At 39.7% G+C, this 19,766-nt stretch overlaps 2 protein-coding genes across 5 annotated transcripts in view; one reads left to right on the top strand and one right to left on the bottom strand.

Annotated features, from left to right (window-relative positions):
- The first annotated feature begins 2,500 nt into the window (after positions 1-2,500).
- On the top strand, positions 2,501-14,973 carry ica1 (islet cell autoantigen 1). 4 transcript variants are annotated; one of them, XM_047360245.1, is made up of 14 exons: positions 2,512-2,710; positions 3,487-3,587; positions 4,473-4,502; positions 4,583-4,754; positions 4,852-4,924; positions 5,905-6,028; positions 7,992-8,190; positions 9,808-9,933; positions 10,085-10,183; positions 10,273-10,373; positions 10,713-10,759; positions 11,058-11,276; positions 12,569-12,658; positions 12,782-14,973. In XM_047360245.1, the coding sequence occupies exons 3-14, from the start codon at positions 4,486-4,488 to the stop codon at positions 12,901-12,903; spliced, it is 1,389 nt and encodes a 462-aa protein (XP_047216201.1). In that variant the 5' UTR covers positions 2,512-2,710; positions 3,487-3,587; positions 4,473-4,485; the 3' UTR covers positions 12,904-14,973. The 4 variants fall into 4 exon arrangements, with proteins under 4 accessions (XP_047216203.1, XP_047216201.1, XP_047216200.1 ...); XM_047360244.1 differs by lacking the exon at positions 3,487-3,587 and having other exon boundaries at positions 2,516-2,710; XM_047360247.1 differs by lacking the exons at positions 3,487-3,587; positions 11,058-11,276 and having other exon boundaries at positions 2,501-2,710.
- LOC124866146 (glucocorticoid-induced transcript 1 protein) overlaps positions 14,974-19,766 on the bottom strand; it is a 32,918-nt gene continuing 28,125 nt past the window's right edge. The window contains 1 exon segment of the mRNA XM_047361825.1: positions 14,974-18,120. Coding sequence (XP_047217781.1) covers positions 17,766-18,120 — 355 coding nt within the window. The 3' untranslated portion in view covers positions 14,974-17,765.

Here is a 19,766-nt window from a genome sequence, read left to right as displayed (position 1 = left end):
ATGAGCACAGAAGTTAATGTAGTCCGTGACACAGTCAGCATGGCTGTCAATGTCCTTCCTGTGAGGAGTACAGCGCTCTTCCCACAGAGTGCAGCTGAAACAGTATCTCAGAGCTTCTTCGGTCTCCTGAGATCATCGTTTCACATGATACTGTCATTAACATTGTGCTCTCTTTATGTTGTTTTGTTTACTTTAGAAAGTATCCCCAGTGTAGTGCTTCTGCATAAAATCTGTTTCTAATTAAAGGTAAGGTTTATTTTTTAATCCACTCCTGTCTGTGTTGAAGATTGAGCAATAAATCAAAGTTAATATCGGATGTAATCTGCATCCATCCTTTGTATTTTTATGTAATTAAACTAATTCAAATATCATGTATTATTATTTTACTAAACTTTTGTGTAGCATGTTGACCCAATAGCCATTTGTGTATGGACCCCATATGAAAAAGAAATAGGCTGAAAACCTTCCCCCAGATGTGTTATGAGTTACATATTGGCCCTATGTTAATTGCCTGAATGTGGTTGATGCAGGGCGACTCTGGGTAAAAAGCGGAACCCAATATAAGTCCTAGATGTGTTGTGCAATGTAAACTGATTTTCCTAATTTCTTTTTGCCAACATAGGTTATATTTGATCTACCCATTGGGTCCAACACAAGAAGACCATTGTTAGTCCAGGTCCATATAGGACCTATTTAGCCTGAGCAAAATCCATATATGGAGTGCTGTCTTTTGTTGGGAATTTGCACTACATAATAAATCTGCATTTATTAATTGCTGCTTAGTGTTTATAAATAAGTTCATCAGGAAGGCCAGCTCTGTCCTAAGTTGTTTAATGATGGTGAGATGAAGCTTCGTGAAGCACTGAAACCTTCTATCCAGTTAGTCCACTCCTGACCCCTTCATGATGCTTCATTTGCTCTACTGGACCATCAAGTGGACAATAAATGTAAAACAAGCAGAGTGACTATAATGGCATGACTTTGGTGTGTAAAGCTTTAAATTAAATTAAAGCTGCAAGCAGCATTGGGCGGCCCTCACAGCTCAGCGCCGCTCGGCCTATGTAGCGACCGCGGGAGCCTGGTATCGCCTACTCCATACCACCGACGATCCCGTCGCTCAGTTCCACGCGTCACCACTAGGCGGCAGTGTGAGCAGGCTTTCATACAATTTTCGGTCAAGCTGAGTTGTAGTCTGGCAAGAAGCATTCAAAGTTTGGCCGAAATCATGGCCTGTACTTGTATAGCGCTTTATCTAGTATAATCAGTCATCTACCCATTCATTAACACACTGATAGTGGTAGGCTACATTGTAGCCACAGGTGCCCTGGGGCAGACTGACAGAAGCGAGGCTGCCATACAATTGGTGCCACCGGGTCCTCTGACCTCCACCATCAGCAGGAAAGGCAGGTGAAGTGTTTTGCGCAAGGACTCAATGACTGAGACAGACAGAGCAGGGGATCAAACCGGCAACCCACCGGTTACAGGACGGATCCACAATCGCCCTATATTTTCGAATCACTCCGCAAACCAGCAACCCAGTTCTTGAATCAGTCACTTCGAATGTCATCAACACAAGCCTCGATTCACTCAAATCTTCCTGGAATACTTGACAGACGCACTTCGAAGCCTCAACACCGGGAAACACCACCAAGGATGTCCCCTCGACTCAGAGTACATGGTGGGAAACAGACGAACTCTACCAAAAATAACATCACTGTTGGAGCGGGTGCTCCATGCATGAAGCTGTTGCGGAACTGGTATCCTGGGTGAACAAAGGAGCGTTATCACAGATCCTTCCTCCCTGCAGCTGTTAGAATTTATGAACATTACTGCTCCCGGTAAACTTAAACTCAATAAGTTGTTTACATCCCGGCTACTTTGAAAAGATTTAGCATTTCTTGTAATTAGTCTGTTTTTTTATGCACAAATACATGGACTTTTTGCATGTTTGGAATTATCGTACCCAGTTGCACATTTCTTTAATCTTAGTATGCTATTTTTAAGACCTGTACAGTAAATTTCCGTTCTTATTTATAGTTTTTTTATATATACTTTGCAGCTGGTACACCTGAGGGATAATAAAGAATATTTCTATTTCTAGATGAACCAAAACGTCTGTCGAACAGACATACCGTTTGAAACATGTCTTTGTTAGTAACTGCAGGGAAAAGAGTCCTGAAAGAAACTCTCATTTGTTTTCGTTCTCTGATTTATTGTTTCATTTGGAGCTAAAACGTATTACCTAATTGTGAATAGAAAATTTTAATCATTTTCATGGCTGGTATAAAAATATGGCTGGTATACAAAATCCAAGGAAATACAATTCTTTTCACATAGGGATTCGGTCTGGGGACCCGCTGATGCACACTATTATATTTTTTAAGCCATAACTGTCCAACCAGTTTGCTCGATGATATAAATCCCATCAATGCCGTATTTGCCATATTTGCACCAGACAAACACCAATTGTCTCCTGCGGTTTGCAGAGTGGATGAAGGATGCGGCGCTGTTTGTTTCTGCGCCTCATCTATGAAGAGGAGGGGAGTGCGCCCTGATTGACGTCAGCTTGTTTCGTGCAGACGGACAATGAGCAGCTGTGTGTACAAATTTACAGTATAAAACCGGGCCTGAGATCCTGCGGCTCCTGCTGTCTATTTCACGATGGAAGAGATGTGAAGCTGATGTTTCTGCATGCTGTCATTTAGCGCAGGTACGTTAGGATTTGCTTGTGACTTCATCCTGATCGCTGTTCGTTTTGATGCGATGCTCATGGATAATTCAGAGGCGGAGAAGCGCCACTGGGCTTCCGCACAATGAGTCAGTATTTCTGTTTTATATGGAAACATTCCCAGTTCAGACCTTTTAAGTAATTTTAAATTAAAATGAACAGATATATGTAGTCTTTTATGTAATTCTGCCGGTATTGAGGCTCTATAAAGGATAGTTTTGGGAAATAACATCATAACCCATCTCATTACCGCGAGTCAGAACAGGACGCGCCATTTTTAAAACAATATCTAAACATTCAAGTTATAATTAACTCGAGCCTGGTGCGATGGTAGAAGTACAGATAATCCAAGCCACCCTGATAAGCATTGTTTTCACTTGAATATGCTCCACAAATCTCATCCTTTTAGTTCAAAGTATGGAGCTCAGCAGGTGCCAGGTGTAGAAACAGAAAAGGAAAAAATCCGGGGAAATCCGAAACAAATCTTGGTCTGTGATCTGGATTATGATTATCTTAAAATCCGGCTGTAGGCTAGTATGTTGCTCATAACAGCATGGAGCGGAAAAGATAGATTGGCAGATTTGGGCCTTTCTGCTGCTGTAATACAGTTGTTGCTCTGGTGTAGCATAAAAGTGAAGATCTCTTTATTTACTGGTCCGCTAAAGTTTTACCCCCTATTATGTTGAGTTATTGATCCTGACTGAAAGAACGTGATCCTAGATATAGGTACAAGCAAATGAAAACAGCTTTCTCCTTAGGGTGGCCAGACTCATCCTTAGAGATAAGATGAGTAGCTCCCTCATCCATGGAAGCTGGAAGTAGAGCCGTTGCACCTCCATATTGAAAGAAGTCAGCTAAGGTGGGTGCCTCCCTTTGGAGGTTTTCTCAGCATGTCTCAATGGGAGGAGATCCCAGGGCAGACCCAGAATTCACTGGAGGTACTCTGTATTTCTTCTAGCATGGAAACGTCTTAGGATTACCAGAAATAAGATGAAGATTTTGATGGAGTTAGCCCTGCAATCTAGGATAAGCAGAAGAAAGAAGGGATGGATGGATGGATGGATGGATGGACGGATGGATGGACGGATGGACATTATGTTACATAGAAGCAAGCAATTCATCATTTGGGTTCAATAACCTTGAAAAGTTGGACAATGTCTTATTTCCACAATAAAATCTAAAACAGTCTTTTTACCTTTTAGATACATTTCTAAGCTATTTAGGTGGAAGGCAACATCGCCTTTTCTGACAAATGTTTGCTTCAGGGTTATGAACATAACACCAAGTTAACTGAACTCCTTTTCTTGAGACTCACCTCTGACCAGAAGGGACCATTCAACCTTTTACTGTTTGAGAACCATGTCCTCAGAGTTAGAAGAGCTGACTTACTCTTTCCTCCTGACCATTTTAATCCATGCTGAAGATCATAGCTTAAAAAACCTGACTTGCAAAACGTTAAGACTAGACTTTGACAGCTAGCCAGACAAACCAGGATTGATCGAACCTGCACTGGAAAATATGTTAGCATTATGCTGACAATGCAGAAAAAAACTTGTTTTAGACACACAGGAACAGGAAAAAGTGAAAAAACAACCCAATTTGCATTAAACATCTAGAAACAATCCTGTTACATACTGAATCTGACTGATTGTCCAGTCAAGACAATCAGAATCTTTAAACTTATAAAAGTCTAATTAGGAAAACATTTTCAAAGAATTGAACAGCCACTTTCCTTTCTTCACAGGTCCTTGTGGAAAATGGAAGGAAAACATTTGTGAGTGTACCTCTGCATCGTAAATATTTAATGGGTTTTTTGCAAGATTGTCTATCTATCGCCTCATCCTCTCTCCATAGTGGCTACTCCGGAGACTACCTTGACCGCTTCATCCAAAGCCGAGACTCACCAGTGGTGAACAAGTTCCAGAAGAAGTACTGGAAAACCAAGCAGACGTTGATCAAAGTCACTGGGAAGAAAGAGGATGAGCATGTGGTGGCGTCAGACGCAGACCTGGATGCCAAGCTGGAGGTGAGTAAAGAGTTTTCAGAGCTTGTTTCAAGAGTTTTATTCATAAATGTTTACAAAGCTTTACATGTGAATATTTAAATGTTTGTGTCACCGGCAGGTCTTCCACTCCATCCAGAGAACATGCATGGAGCTGCTAAAGGTCATCGAGTTGTACCAGAGGAGGATCTGTTGTAAGTTCAGAAAGCCCTGAAAGTAAATCTCAGTTTGATCAAATGTAGACCATCAGGTGGGGTTTGTTGCTGTGATCTTCATCAACTAAAAATGCACAATTTGTCCAGAATATGGTTGCAATACTTCCACAGTAACTGGACAATGACCACTTTTAAACATTTAGTTTGTCATAAAACATTATTTTTCCTCATTTTGTCCAAAACTGGCTCTGTAATGTTGAGACCAAGAGAACATCTGAATTACCTTTGTTCTTCTTGTAGCTTAAGATTGCCCTTCAAGACTGTTTATGTTTTGTCTAAGCAGTTTTATGCCTCTTTTCTATTCACGGCCCCACTCTGCTCGGCTTCACTCTACTCAGCCTGAAACCTGCTGTTTCCACTGACTCACTGGCACCCTTAAGCCTCACCTCCAGTTCCCAGCATTGTGTGCTCTGCTTCATGATTGTGCTCTACCAAAATGCATGTTGTCATTTTTCCGAGACACCGTCAAGCTGCTGCTGAATATTTTAGTCTCCTATGATGCACAGAGAAGCTTGCACCTCATCTAAGGGTTAGACCTGCTGGTTGGTTGTGAGTATTCCATGGATTGCCTGTAGTGTAACGAGTTTGGAAAATCGCGGCTGTTCTTGTTCACGGACTCATACGTCTGACCATGCACAATGGGCAATCAGTGAACAGTTCACGTCACGTTTCTGCCCTGTTCAGCCCTGATGGGACCCGATGCCGAGGAAGTACCAAAAAAAAAAAACAGCAAATGGCCGGAAGAGAGAGAAATGGAAATGGTTGCAAAATGGGCTGAGTGGAATGTAGCCGGCCAAGGCAGAGCCGTGGAAAAGGGACATTAGTGGGGTATTTATGATCAACTCACAGCGAAGCAAAAATAGGCACATGGCAAGATTTTTTTAGCAGCATAAAACTGCAAATCAGACGTTAATAACTTTGTTTTCCTAAAAACAACATTCTTCATGTTTACTGCTCAGACCTTTCTCAGGAAGAAAATGAGCTGGGTCGTTTCCTGCGCTCCCAGGGATCGCAGGACAAAAGCAGGGCTGGGAAGATCATGCAGGCGACAGGGAAGGCTCTCTGCTTCTCCTCCCAGCAGAGGTAGGCATCACACATTTATCTTTAAATGACATCCAGATAAATCTCTTCCAGGAGTGACTGAAATATTAGATTTATTTGAAGAATAATTCGATTTTGGACATGAGCACAAATAATTTAACAGCTTTAAATACTGCAGATGTTTCAGAGATCACTAATCTAAGTCCAAAAGAAAAGGTTCTGCTCAACTGTTGTGATGGATGGATGGATGGATGGATGGATGGATGGATGGATGGATAGATGGATGGATGGATGGATGGATGGATGGATGGATGGATGGATGGATAGATGGATGGATGGATGGATGGATGGATGGATGGATGGATAGATGGATGGATGGATGGATGGATGGCTGCCTGCATCAGATCACCACGAGGAAGGATGTATTATTAATTTTGGGGTTCTATTTATTTATTTGAACCATTCTTCTTCCAATGAGGAATATGTGCACCATAAAAAACTTAATTGATTTCTAAAAATAAGACTTGCGTGCTCACTTTTAAATTGATTGTTGATTTTCTCTAATCCACACAGAGTCAAATGTATAAATAAACCCCACCCCAGCAAACATTTGGTTAAGTCTTTCCAACCTAGCTGTACCTAGACCACATGCTTTTGTAGCCATCAACAAGCTTCTCTCATAATTCTGGCATAAAGTATGACCAATTATCTTGGATGAATTGGAAGAGTTGATTTAAACTGATTGCTTTTCTGACACAAAGCCAGCTTTCAAGCCCAGTTTTCAATTTGTTACTAGGGTTGAAGTCACGACTTTAAAAAGTCCATTCTAGAGATTTAATGTTGGTCTACTTTTTTCATTCTAAAAACAGTTTTGATGTATGTTTGGGTTTGTTTTCTTGTTGGAACATCCAGCTGTGTTCAAGTTTGAATCTACCTAAGGAATGTTGAGGAATTCAGAAGTTTTATTCTTTCTTTGTTGTTCAATCAACTTTGTTCAATTCAGTTTTATTTACATAGCGCCAATTCACAACACGTGGTCTCAAGGCACTTTACAAAGTCAATTCAATCGAGCCATACAGATTTCAGGTCAGGTGAAATGAACCAGTAACATGTACTGGAAATGAAACTACCCCATATCATGACGCTACCACCTCCATGTTGGACAGTTGGCACAGTCTTGTTAAACTTTCCAAACACTTCTTATCATTGTGGCCAAATAGCTCAATCTATGTCTGGTTTAGCCATAAAATTCTGGCGTTTTGGAGAAAGAGACTTTTTCTGTATCTGACACCCTCTCAGTCCATGGCGATATTAAACTGGCTTCACTGTGGACAGTGACACTTGTGATCCACCAGTTTCCAGGTCTCGGCAGGGCTGAGTTAAGTTGGTTTCTGGGTCGTTCCAGAACAGTTTGACCAATTTCTTTTTATCTTAGGGGGACACTTTGGGTCTTCTGTAAGTACAGCAGTGATACATCCGATTTACTTGAACCCACATAGAGTTACTTGAACAAATAATCTGTTTAGTAATGGATCTACAAGACTTTCTCAACTTGTATACATCTACAGTCCTCTGTCTTAGATCTTCACTGAGCTCCTTGGACTGTCTCTATGTTGGAGTGTTTATCCTTCTACTAAATGCTGTCAAATGGATTTTAAGTTGACAAAGAGAACGTACCAGCTGCAACTAATTATGATCATCGACCAGAAATTAGTGCTTGTGGCTTTCCAGGTTAAAACATTTTACAACTTTTGCACCAATTACTATGATCATTGAAGGGTTTAAGTAAACATAAAAAAAAAAACAAATTATCATTACATTCATCACCATGATGAGTGCATGTTAGATTTTGATCGGAACTGCACTCCATGATTTGTTCCTAATAAGAAACATTAAAACATTTGCCTAAACCCTTCAGGGTTCTAACATTTTTCAAATCTCTAAATAGATCTTAAATGATGGACATGTGGAGCCTTTATTTTGAGAACTACTCCTCTTCCTACAGACTGGCTCTGAGGAAACCCCTGTGCCGTCTGTACCAGGAGATCGAAACTTTCCGTTACCGGGCCATCTCAGACACGTGGCTGACAGTGAATCGAATGGAGCAGACCCGGACTGAGTACCGGGGAGCCTTGCTTTGGATGAAGGACGTATCTCAGGAGCTCGATCCGGACACACATAAACAGATGGAGAAATTCCGCAAGGTTTGTCTCCACATAGTAAGATCTGCGTAAATTACAGAAACTTTTATTTACACTTAAGCCTGTCCCAATGATTAGGTATGCATGGCAGTTTACAGCTAAATACCAGCTACCAGGTTACAGTAGTTTGCAAAAGCATCCTACATTTTTTTATTTAGATTTTGCTTCCAAAGAATAAGGCTTTTTCGTAGCCTTTTAAATGGTTCTGACAAATAACGTTTCAGGCTTTCTGTGAGTCTTTAGCTGCTTTTTCATCACTTTTCAGTCCAGTGGCTGACCATTTTAGAGGAATATGCTTAACTCTTGGCTTTGAATCATTCAGACTGAAAATTGTTCCCAAACTTAAAAGTGTGACAACCAGCCAGTGTGGTGTTGAGATAAGAATAACAGCTTACCAAAGAACCAGTTTTAAATAAATTCTACACAAAGATGCACATTTTTCTTTCATTTCTTTTGTTCGGTTTCAAAAAATACCAAAGCCAACAGTTTAACAGACAGAAAGCAGGATTTTAGCTCCAACGAGCTGACACCCAAAAGTGCATTTGGCTGAAAACTTAGCACACAGTAGATAAACTGAACAAAGATGCATCTCTCAGGTCCTGTATTAGCATTTTGTAACCTATCTTTTAAAGAAACAACTTTAAGATTCTGTTTATCTGCTGGCACGTCTTGTTTCGATCTCCACTTGTCAGCATTAAGGAATTGGCCTGAAAGTGAGCCAAATAGCAGCTAAGTCTGAAGAAAGTAGTTGAAAGAACTTCAGAAAGACTGAGAACTTAAAACCAACAACAGAACCATGACAAGGACTTAACAGCTTAAACAAGTTTTCTCTCTCAGGTCAGAGGACAATCCTCCAACTGTGCAACTGTTGATTCGCTTGCTTTCCTTGAAATTAGAAACTTGGGATTAAGTAGCAAACATAGAGCGCCTCAATAGTAAATTATAAAGGTGAACATCAAAAGAGGAATTTACAGGTGTTTTACTGTCATTACTGGAGGAGTAAAGTTTAAAAAAAGTGGTCCGAGTTGCTAGATTTAACTTCACAGAGAAAAATGGTTAAGCTTGCTGGAGGAAGATTTGTAGACGTTTTAGACAACATTAACAGCCCCTGACGGAGTTCTTGACTGGCTAGTGGTTATACTGTGCAGCTTCCAGATGGGTTGCCCAGTCCTGGAACCATTGGGTTTATGAAGGCACCAACACCTGTTGTTTCATCCCACACTGAGCTGTAAAGACACCAGCACCTGTGTCCAGATGGCACGGACCAACAACAGAACCATGACAAGGACTCTTTCCCTTAATATTTATGATTATTATTTCCTTCAGTTTTGTTATATTCTAGAAAAAAGCCAAAAAAAAAATTTCTTTTTCAGCTATAATATTCCTAAATCCATGTTGGAGTCTTCATGGATGACTTTGCTTGGTCTTCAGACGAAGTTCAGAAGGTAGCATTAAGTCCTGACTATTTACTGAAGCCCTTATTTAATGAAGAACACAGAAAGCAGGAAAACAGAGAAAAGATAAAGCAGTTACAATAAATATCCAGTAGAGGGTAGATTTGACCCATAAAGCACTGTGTTCATTTTTGCCTGTTTATTTGTCCTTTACATTATGTCTCAGGTTCAGACCCAGGTTCGCACGACCAAAACCAGCTTTGACAAGTTAAAGAACGACGTCTGCCAGAAGGTGGACATGCTGGGAGCCAGCCGCTGCAACCTCCTCTCACACATTCTGACCATATACCAGGTTTATCACATCATATCCCAGCTGCTCACTTCAACTCCTTTCTACTTTCATATTGAGTTTTAATTTAAAAAAATGGTACAAGTAAAACAAGAACTTTAATGGGCAATTCCATTTTCCATTATGAGAAAAAAAGAAATGATCTGTGTTTCAGACGACCCTTTTGCACTTCTGGGGGAAGACATCCCACACTATGGCAGCGATCCACGAGAGCTTTAAGGGCTGTCAGCATAATGAGCTTTCCACACTGCAGGTCAGAGAGCATTTCCAAGAGGAAAAATATAAACTCAGAAAGAGGGGAAAAAAATTAAACGACCTAATGAGTTGGATTATTTTTCACAGGTCTCACAGGATTCCACAGAAAAGCTGGATAAAAAGATGGGAAACAAAACAATGGAAGCAGAAACAGAGGAGAAAATAAAAGATGAGACAACTGATGACCAGTAGGCTTAACACACTCAGTCCGTTTTTCACTTTAGTCTTTACTCAGCCACCAAATATATGCCAAAATGGAAAACAGTGTTTATATGAATACCTAAAAAGACCCTTCTATCCTATCTCAAATGTAAACATGTGGAAACCTGTCAAGCTAATTATTTTTTTAATGTCCTTTTGAATGTACATATATACACAAGTGCACAATTTTTATGCTTCTGCAACAAAAAAAAACATTTTTTCTTTACCAACGTTGCCAACAAATTTGTCAACGTCTGCATACACACCAAGGCTGCTGCCTCGTGTGCAACGAATTGCTCTTACGTTCTGCTTCTCGCTTTTTACAGACTTATCTCATTAGGACATGAAGACAAGAATGAAAAGATAAGAGAAGGTAAAAATAATTTATGAATTCTTTGAGTATTTAATACTTTGTGGTATTGCACCACAAGACAACGACTTGCATTTGTATCAAAGATGGTTCAGAAAGCAGAATAAATTACATTTTGACAGCAAACCCAGGTGTTTCCATCATCAAATTAAACACTATCCTTGACAAAGAATGTAAATTATTGAACCTTGAGTATATTAATCTAGTTTAGAAAAAGATAAAATGAAATGATCAATTACACTAGTAATTAGACGAATAACTCCAAAGTCTTATGATAAAAAGACTGTTTCTACTTTCCCAGAGTTGGATGGAGAGGACAGCCTGGCCCTGCTCAATGAGATCCTGGGCGGTTTGTTTGTGGAAGAGGGGGATTTTTCCCAGGAGTGGACAAAGGGGTTTGGAAAAACAGAGGCAAGCGCAGCCTCAGCTGGATCAGCTGAAACCCAGCAGCAGCAGGAAAACCCGTTCTTTTTGCCGTCACAGTTGTTGGACAACAGCTTAAACAAGTTTTCTCTCTCAGGTCAGAGGACAATCCTCCAACTGTGCAACTGTTGATTCGCTTGCTTTCCTTGAAATTAGAAACTTGGGATTAAGTAGCAAACATAGAGCGCCTCAATAGTAAATTATAAAGGTGAACATCAAAAGAGGAATTTACAGGTGTTTTACTGTCATTAATGGAGGAGTAAAGTTTAAAAAAAGTGGTCCGAGTTGCTAGATTTAACTTCACAGAGAAAAATGGTTAAGCTTGCTGGAGGAAGCTTTGTAGACGTTTTAGACAACATTAACAGCACCTGACGGAGTTCTTGACTGGCTAGTGGTTATACTGTGCAGCTTCCAGATGGGTTGCCCAGTCCTGGAACCATTGGGTTTATGAAGGCACCAACACCTGTTGTTTCATCCCACACTGAGCTGTAAAGACACCAGCACCTGTGTCCAGATGGCACGGACCAATGGCATGGGGTTCGGTAATGTTTACCCACTTGTTCTGGTATTTCCTGGGTGACCTAAACTTTCATGAGCTGTGTGGGTACCCTTTAATCAGTGTTTACACTGCTACAAATGGTTAAAAAGGCTAAGCAAATGTTGTATGTTATGCAAAACAGCTATATTTGTGACTGGTGTTAATTTAGCATTTGGGCACAAAAACGTTCCCCTGCTGATTAAACCAACCATCATAAGAGATGGAGGAACATCTGGATTAGTTTGCAAACAAAAATGATGAAAAACGCAGTAAAATATCTTTATAAAGGAGCCGTTTTGAAGGTAACATTCAGTTTTATATCATTTCCTTTATTGTTATCAAATCACATTGACAGAAAAACAACTCAAAGGATGAAAATTTGACCCTCCGCCTTTTGTTTGTTTATGACTAAAATCAACGTTTTAAACTTTCTCACAGCTTTCGAGCTAGAAAGGAAAAGTGTGTCATTAGCTACAAACAGATAATTAGCTCAAAAGAAAGGATGCTAAAACCCAACCCTGGAAGGTACAGTTTTCTTTGAAAAATGACTCTCTCTTGAGTAAGAGACTGAAACAATGCTCTGTTGGATGTTTAAAGCTCACGCTGCAGGTGGACTCTATTACTAAGAAGGTGGTATATGAAGGATTTTGGGTACTCTGGATTTTATTAAGGGGCATCAGAGGAAATGGGCTTAACACAAGATTTTTATTTGTAAAAAACTTGAAAACCATGTGTCATTTTCCTTCTCTTCACAACCAGATGTGTGACACGTGAGATTGGAATGATGTTTGTTGGGTTGTGTTTTTCCTACCCCATGTGATTGTTAATGTAAGTCTGGATCTGTGCCTCAGACTGGACCGGCAGAAGCCCACAGCCAGTCACCTGTGGAGCAGAGTGCTCACCTGGAGCTGAGCGGAACCCCCCAAAACCAGCTGTAAAAGGTAGGACTGGGTTTTTACCCGTTCAACACATTCGATCTAAAACCTGTGCTTAAAGAAAGCGAGGAGTTTAGGTTTTTACAGTTCGGCTTTACGACATTAACATTTTGTATTCCTGTTATGTAGAAACGGACGGGCCATCCAAAGATCTTTCAGCGTGGTTCAACCTGTTCGCGGACTTGGACCCTCTCTCCAATCCAGATGCAATAGGAGAATCCAACGGAGAGCATGAGCTTCACACGGCATAGTTTTTCCTCAGCATCGGGATCCATTTGAAAACCAGAACAATTTGATTGTTCTGTATTTTCTAACTTCAAAGAAACTAACAAACAATCAAATCAGAAGTTACTATACGATACCTAAATCAATTGCAAACACTAGAATATAACAAAACTTAATGCAACTTAATCATATTTAAAAATGTTTTTAGGTTCTGAAAAGTTCTCATTTGCTTGAGGAATATTCTTCATAACAATTATGCCTCCATTTCTGTTGTTACAGCTGTAACAATAATATTCTGTATTCTGCAATTAAAAGCTTAAATTTCTTACAGTAATTTCATCCAAAATGTGACATTCATATTATATAGATTCACTACACACAGAATGGTGTTTAAATTTCAAGCATTTATTTCTGTTAATTCTAATGCTTTTGTCTTACAGCGAAAGAAAACCAAAAACTTAGTTTCTAATGTTCTAGTCATTTTATAGCCTACAGTCATGTAGAAGGCTGCTCACTCGACACTAATCTAGCAGACAGTCCCAACCTCAATGCAGTAATATTAATGGAAAGTTGAGAGGAAGGAAGAAGTGTAATAGAAGAAAGTGGAAAACAACAGGGATCACTTCTGTCTTGAGAGGATTGTGAAGCTAAATCCATTCAAGAGTTTGTGTGAGATTCACAAGTCACTTTAGCATTTATTTAGAAACCCAGTCCCAGAGTTATTGGAAAGATTGCAGACTGAAGGTTACCTCAACTGGCAAGCTTTATGGAGATGCCAATTTCATTTTCAAGCAGGATTTGGCACCTGCCCAAACAGCCACAGGGAGCAGTACCTGCTTCAATGACCATGGTATCACTGTACTTGATTGGCCTACAAATTCACATGACCTGAACCCCATTGAGAATCTGTGTTAAGAGGAAGATGAGAGACATCAGAGCCAGTAATGCAGATGAGCCGAAGGTCACTATAACCAACCTGGGCTTCTTGAACACCTCATTAGAGCCACAGGCTGAATGCCTCCATGCTACGCTGCATCAATGCACTAATTCATAGTAAAAGAGCCCAGACTAAGGAGTGAGTGTATATACGGTACACTACATGGACATTCTGTTCGGTAAGTTAACATTTCTGCACAAAATTACTTTATTGGAACTTTCTGAGCTCTGTCATATTTTATAGCAGTGAAAGTTAAAACGGGTCACAGAAAGTTGGATGTTACTTTACTAAACAGGCATTTTGATTTTTTTTAAAGATTATTCCTCAAAGTGGATCTTTTCCAATGTTTTTTGAGATTTTAGGCAGGATCACCCCATCTAGGTTTAGACCCTGTGAAACATTTATAAAGGGTTTGATTTAAAAAAACATAATTCCCATAGTTTAAGCTTCACATGCAAACTTTATACATAAAAACATAGTGTCTCATATTGCTTTAAGGTTTACAATTTTACATTTAATCACCCCAGAGACCGACATACCAAAACATTCATTCACACGGTACAAACATTGAATCAACACAACTTAACGTTTTTGCACTGACAGTTTTTATGAGACGTCCATGTTGCTGAGGCCGTTTGCTTTATTTGGCTTTTGCTTTATAGATGTTCTATTTGTAATTACATACAGCTCACTCATTACAGCATGCTGCATGCAGTCGTTTTAATTTGTACTGTGGATGTCGCTGCTTTATTTTAATTTCCATAATCTTTAAAAATGTATATGTATTTTTTAGTAACTGCTCCTTTTGGGCAACGTGTGTCTTTTTGGTTTAATTGTTTGAGCCAATAAAAGGAAAAGATTTAATAATACAATACTATTTACTAACTTTGATGATAATACTGCATCAAAACAATATATATCTGGATGAATGCCTTAAAATATTTACAGATCACTCTTTTTGAGTCTGAAGTATACAATAACCAACCTTTGTGTCATTTTCTAAACAGTAAAGCTGTTTTATTTTCCATCATGATCGAGTATATAAACAGCCTTAACTTTACCTCTGCCACCACATACGTGAGATGTTAATGAATGCTAAAATGTTTGTCTGTGTGTATATCAATACCCTTTAAAAAAAGATGACATATCACTTGAAAAAGAGGCTTTTCTGTTTTCTTTATTGAAAAAGAACACACAAGATCTACATAATAACATGTAAAACACAGGAGAATCAATTCATTATTGCCAACAATGGCAATTACTTCTTTAATGTTCGGCACAATGTGCTTGTGAATGAAATCAGAATCAATATGGTGAAAACTCTTAAAGCTGCAGGCAAAACAACGACTTCAGAGTTGAGGGATGTGTCACACATGTTGTCTTGGTTTTTGTTTGAAACAAAGCATCGAGATAAATCTCAATCAGGGCGACCTCGGCATAAACCTGCGGCGTTTGTGCTTTGTCATCTCTAAAATGTGATGGAAATTCAGCAATATTAGGTGCCTATATTCATTTATAGAGGCCAAACTGTAATTGTATTTTTTGCCAGACAAAAATCAATTGCACATTTTTTTTGATTGTTTTAATGAACACACTTGGGCACAGTACAGAACAGTAAATATCTTTTCCTTTCCAAGTCAGTGCTTAAGCTTGGGATTATAAAAAAAAAAAAAGCCTGTGTGTTTCCAACATTTAGATGCAGTGTTCATATGTTGAGCACTCGTCATTTCGCCCCTTCACCATTTCGTTCCGATGCAGTATACATATTTTTTTACATCTATTTTTGTTTTTTGGGGGAATGAAAGGAACGGTCAGTTGGTACTTGCTTTGACAACCGGGGTTTAAAAGTAATTTTATTAAAATTCTCTCATAGCCTAATGTAAGGAAACTCTAATAAATTGCTTCCACTGGCAGAACCTCACTCGCGTTATGTTGGTTTGATCAGGGGTCAAATATTTAAAAGGGGTCAGCTGGCCAGAACAGAAATCTCACATACATTCAGCGGGAAGCAGGTGTAAATAACTACCTTAAATTACATGTTAGATATGAACATTTTTATTATTGTTTATCTGAAGAATTACTCAAAATACTTATCTAGCAATAGAAAAACTGACAGGCAATAAAGTGTTCAGTTTGACACAAATAAATCAAAATCTGTCGCTCAGATGGATTTCAAAGGAGAGAAGTAATTTTAAAATGCTCCTTTCTGAAACAGAAGGACCCTTTTGAGTTAAGCCATGTGAAACAGGAAGGGACCTCCATGTTCGTTTGATGCTACGTTTGTAACAGCATCACCTTGAAGCCTGTCGATCTGGGCTGTAGATGGAAAATGGATTATTTTCTTAAAGAACACATTTTTAACTGGAATGTGTTAAAATAATCTGTGCTCACCTATTGTGGACGTAAAAAAATGAACTTAAAAAAAGATCCCATACAACAAGTACATACAGGTAGGAAGCTGTCCTCGGAATAACCCTTTGACAGCTACATGACTGTAGTATAGCTACACCTTCACATTAGGTGGGGAAAAGTGAGACTAATAAAAATGATTCTGGTTGCAGCTATTTGAAGAAATGAGAGAGAGCAACAATGCTGGTCAGAATAGGAGCAGAAATTACGATGTCTAGCTAAACGCTGCCAGCGTCTAACTGCCCTGATTATGTGAAGAAAATCAAGTTTGTTTTCGGGGCATATGTATTCTGGAAGGGGCAAATTGACCCAGAGCCTCAAATGTCACTGAATCGCCTAAAAAAAAAAAGAAAAGAAAAACACGCTAACATTCTGGGACAAGCATTGCCCTGATATCCCGAATATGACAGTCATTGTGCTGTTTTGTAGTTTGCTTTGGTACATGTGGCATTTAATTGCTACATAATTATAAAATTCTCAATTAGGGTTTAAAGTAGTTTATGCAGCTAGTTATGTTTGCGTTTAGAGCAAACCCTGGAATGTCTCGTAGGCATCTGAACCAAACGATTCAGTCTGAATGAACCTTTCTTTCCTGGGAATAAACAAAATGTACATTTGGAAAGACGTCTGTGAGAGACCTCCCTATAAACACTGGGGAATGGTAACACATTCGCTGTGGTACCATTCACTTTCTAAACGACCTGAGTTATTGCTTTAAGTACGTTGGGCCAATGAAAAAATGGAATAAGAAAGTCATGTGCTTTGTGGTTGGTTACTTGGTCACTGATTAAACAGCTCCCATTTGCATTTTGTGCTTGGCTCATCCTGTTACTGTATATTGGTGGTCACACTAGGTCTACAGGCGTAGGCCTGGCCTTAACAACCTGCTGATGGACAACTACAATCAACAAGTACTGCTGCTTTCTCATTAACAACATGCAACAAGTACATTCAAACATATATGTCAGAAATTAAAAAAAAGGCCCTATAACCTTTACACCCAGAGTGGGGTAAAGTATAAGACATCCCATAGGTTTTAGCTTCAACACTGAACAGCTAATAAGATGGCTGGATAACGTGAACACAATGCAGTCGCTGCTGATATTGTATGGTTACTATTTTGGATTTTTTCCTTTTTTATTCTTATCTTGATAAAACTGCAAACACTCTATATAATTTAATCATTCAGTTCTATTTATTGCAGAATAAGCAAAGGATTTTTTGCTATATGTGATGATGGATAAGAGGAGGTGGTAAAGAGGAGTAGGTTAGGTTAGTGATGGGAGGAGAGAAGCTGATGCCCAAGGTCAGCAAAAATGCCCAGACACCAAGTATTATTCCTTAAACATCAGACACCAATCCTGGAATTTGACAGGAATGTTAATGAAACAGGATGCTGGTACTTATGTCCTCAAAGATGTTTGTCATTTCCAGACCGAGGGCACCCACTGCTGGCTAACGTTAGAAGTATCAGAGTGCAATTTTTTTTGTTGTCTTTTTTTATTCCTTTGTTTCTAACCAAACCAGCAGCCAAGCAACATTTTATTTGTAGGTGTTTTGGTCATGAATACCTGAGGACCAGCTGGTAAGGACTACATGTGCTGAGCCGTCTCCTGCGTCAGCATTTTGGCTGCCTGTGCTGCCGTTTGCCTTCAGGCCACCGCTCAGGTCAACGCTCCTTTCTGTGGAGGCCGAAAACATAGCTGCTGGCACTGTGGGCTGAGTCGGGGTCACCTGAGTTGTGTGGCTGCTGTTGCCATGAAAACTGGGGCTGATGGGGGAGAACAGGGAGGAGCAGAGGAGTTTCACGGGGCAGAAGGCCGAGCCCCTGGGAATAAAGTTCACCTTGTTTTTGTCGGGGCAGGAGAAGAGCGGGAAGCCTTTCGATTTGCCAGATCTGAAAAGAACAGAAGTTATACTTACATTTTTTATTTTTTCCACTGAAAACATTATCCATTATTTAGCTTAGACAGCAATTGTGTTTTAGGGCTGTTGTCTAATATAAGAAACATGAGATAATTCAATTTTTTCTGCAATTAACACCATCTATTTGGGTCATCAAAAACCAAGAAGTAACAAACAAACAAACCCTGTCACACTTTGGGAGAAGTGGGGAGAAGTCAAATTCTAAATTCAACTGGAAAATGCATGGGAAAAGGAATGTCCAGATAGTTTTATTTTATTTTGCTGCAGATCTTAGTTTGAAGTCTGAAGTCTGGGTCTTTTTAACTTTCCAGGTTGCTTAGAATTTCAACAACGGTCGTTATTGGAGTTTTAGACTTTAACCCCCCATATGTACCATCAACAAAAGCAAAAACATAATAACACAAAATAAAACATAAAGAAATAAATGTATTGTTTAAAATCAAAGGATGGAGTGGGAAATGGATCAGCAGGAAACTGTATTTTCAACAACATTTAAAAACACTAAACATTTGTGGTTCATTCAGGCTGCGAGAGAAGAAGACTTTGAGCAGGTAACAGGAAGGCTAAATGAAGGCTGCTCTGTGTTATCCTGTTGAGCTTTTCAATCGCTGTCATGGAAGATGCAAGATTTGGAAATGTTGGAAGTCTTCTGAGATCTTAGAGATAGGGTAAAGGCCTGCAGCCTCTAGGAATACATGCAGAGACTTCTGTTTTAGTAATGCTATCCACACTAATAGCTAATATATGATGTTTAAAATGTTAACTCACTAATCACCTCGTCTTAGTTCTATTAGACATTTAAAGCAGTGCTTCTAATATAAATAATTAGTAACCATTCACAGAAGGCTATAAAATATTTGAAATGCTATTCTTACTGTAGATCTGCTTATTGTTTTTGAAGTGAACTCAGACTCAGCTAAAATTGACATCGACAGGTCAGAGCTATGCAAAAACCAGAGATAAGCCACCAAGTTATAATCAGTGCATCTCTAGGGGAGGTACCAGGGCAGACCCGGAAGTGTTGGTCTGGGAATGCCGTTAGATTCCCCCTTTAGGACCCTCAGAGTGCTGCTAGTGAGCGGGATGTTTGAGTTTCCCTCTAGAACCCAATTCCCAATGATCCCAATGACCTGGCCTTGTTTAAGCAATTTGGGTGGAAAAATACATCCACGGTGGCGCAGTTGGTAGCACTGTTGCCTTGCAGCAAGAAGGTCCTAGGTTCGATTTCCGGCTGGGGGTCTTTCTTCATGGAGTTTGCATGTTCTCCCCATGCATGAGTGGGTTCTCACCGGGTACTCCGGCTTCCTCCCACAGTCCAAAGACCTGCCTGTTAGGTTAATTGGTTAATCTAAATTGCCCTTAGGTGTATGAATGAGTGTGTGCATGGTTGTTTGTGTGTTGCCCTGCGATGGATTGGCGACCTGTCCAGGGCGTACCCCGCCTCTCGCCCATAGACTGCTGGAGATAAGCACCAGCTCCCCCGCGACCCACTATGGAATAAGCGGTAGAAAATGACTGACTGACTGATGACTGACTGATTAACAAAACTGCTACCAATCACCGATGGCTGAACTGCAGGTAGGAAATATGACAAAATTCAAGCTGTATTTTTACAGG

Source organism: Girardinichthys multiradiatus, chromosome 3, assembly GCF_021462225.1.
Source record: "Girardinichthys multiradiatus isolate DD_20200921_A chromosome 3, DD_fGirMul_XY1, whole genome shotgun sequence".
NCBI classification, from domain to species: Eukaryota; Metazoa; Chordata; class Actinopteri; order Cyprinodontiformes; family Goodeidae; genus Girardinichthys; species Girardinichthys multiradiatus.
This window is presented reverse-complemented; position numbering and strand designations above follow the sequence as displayed.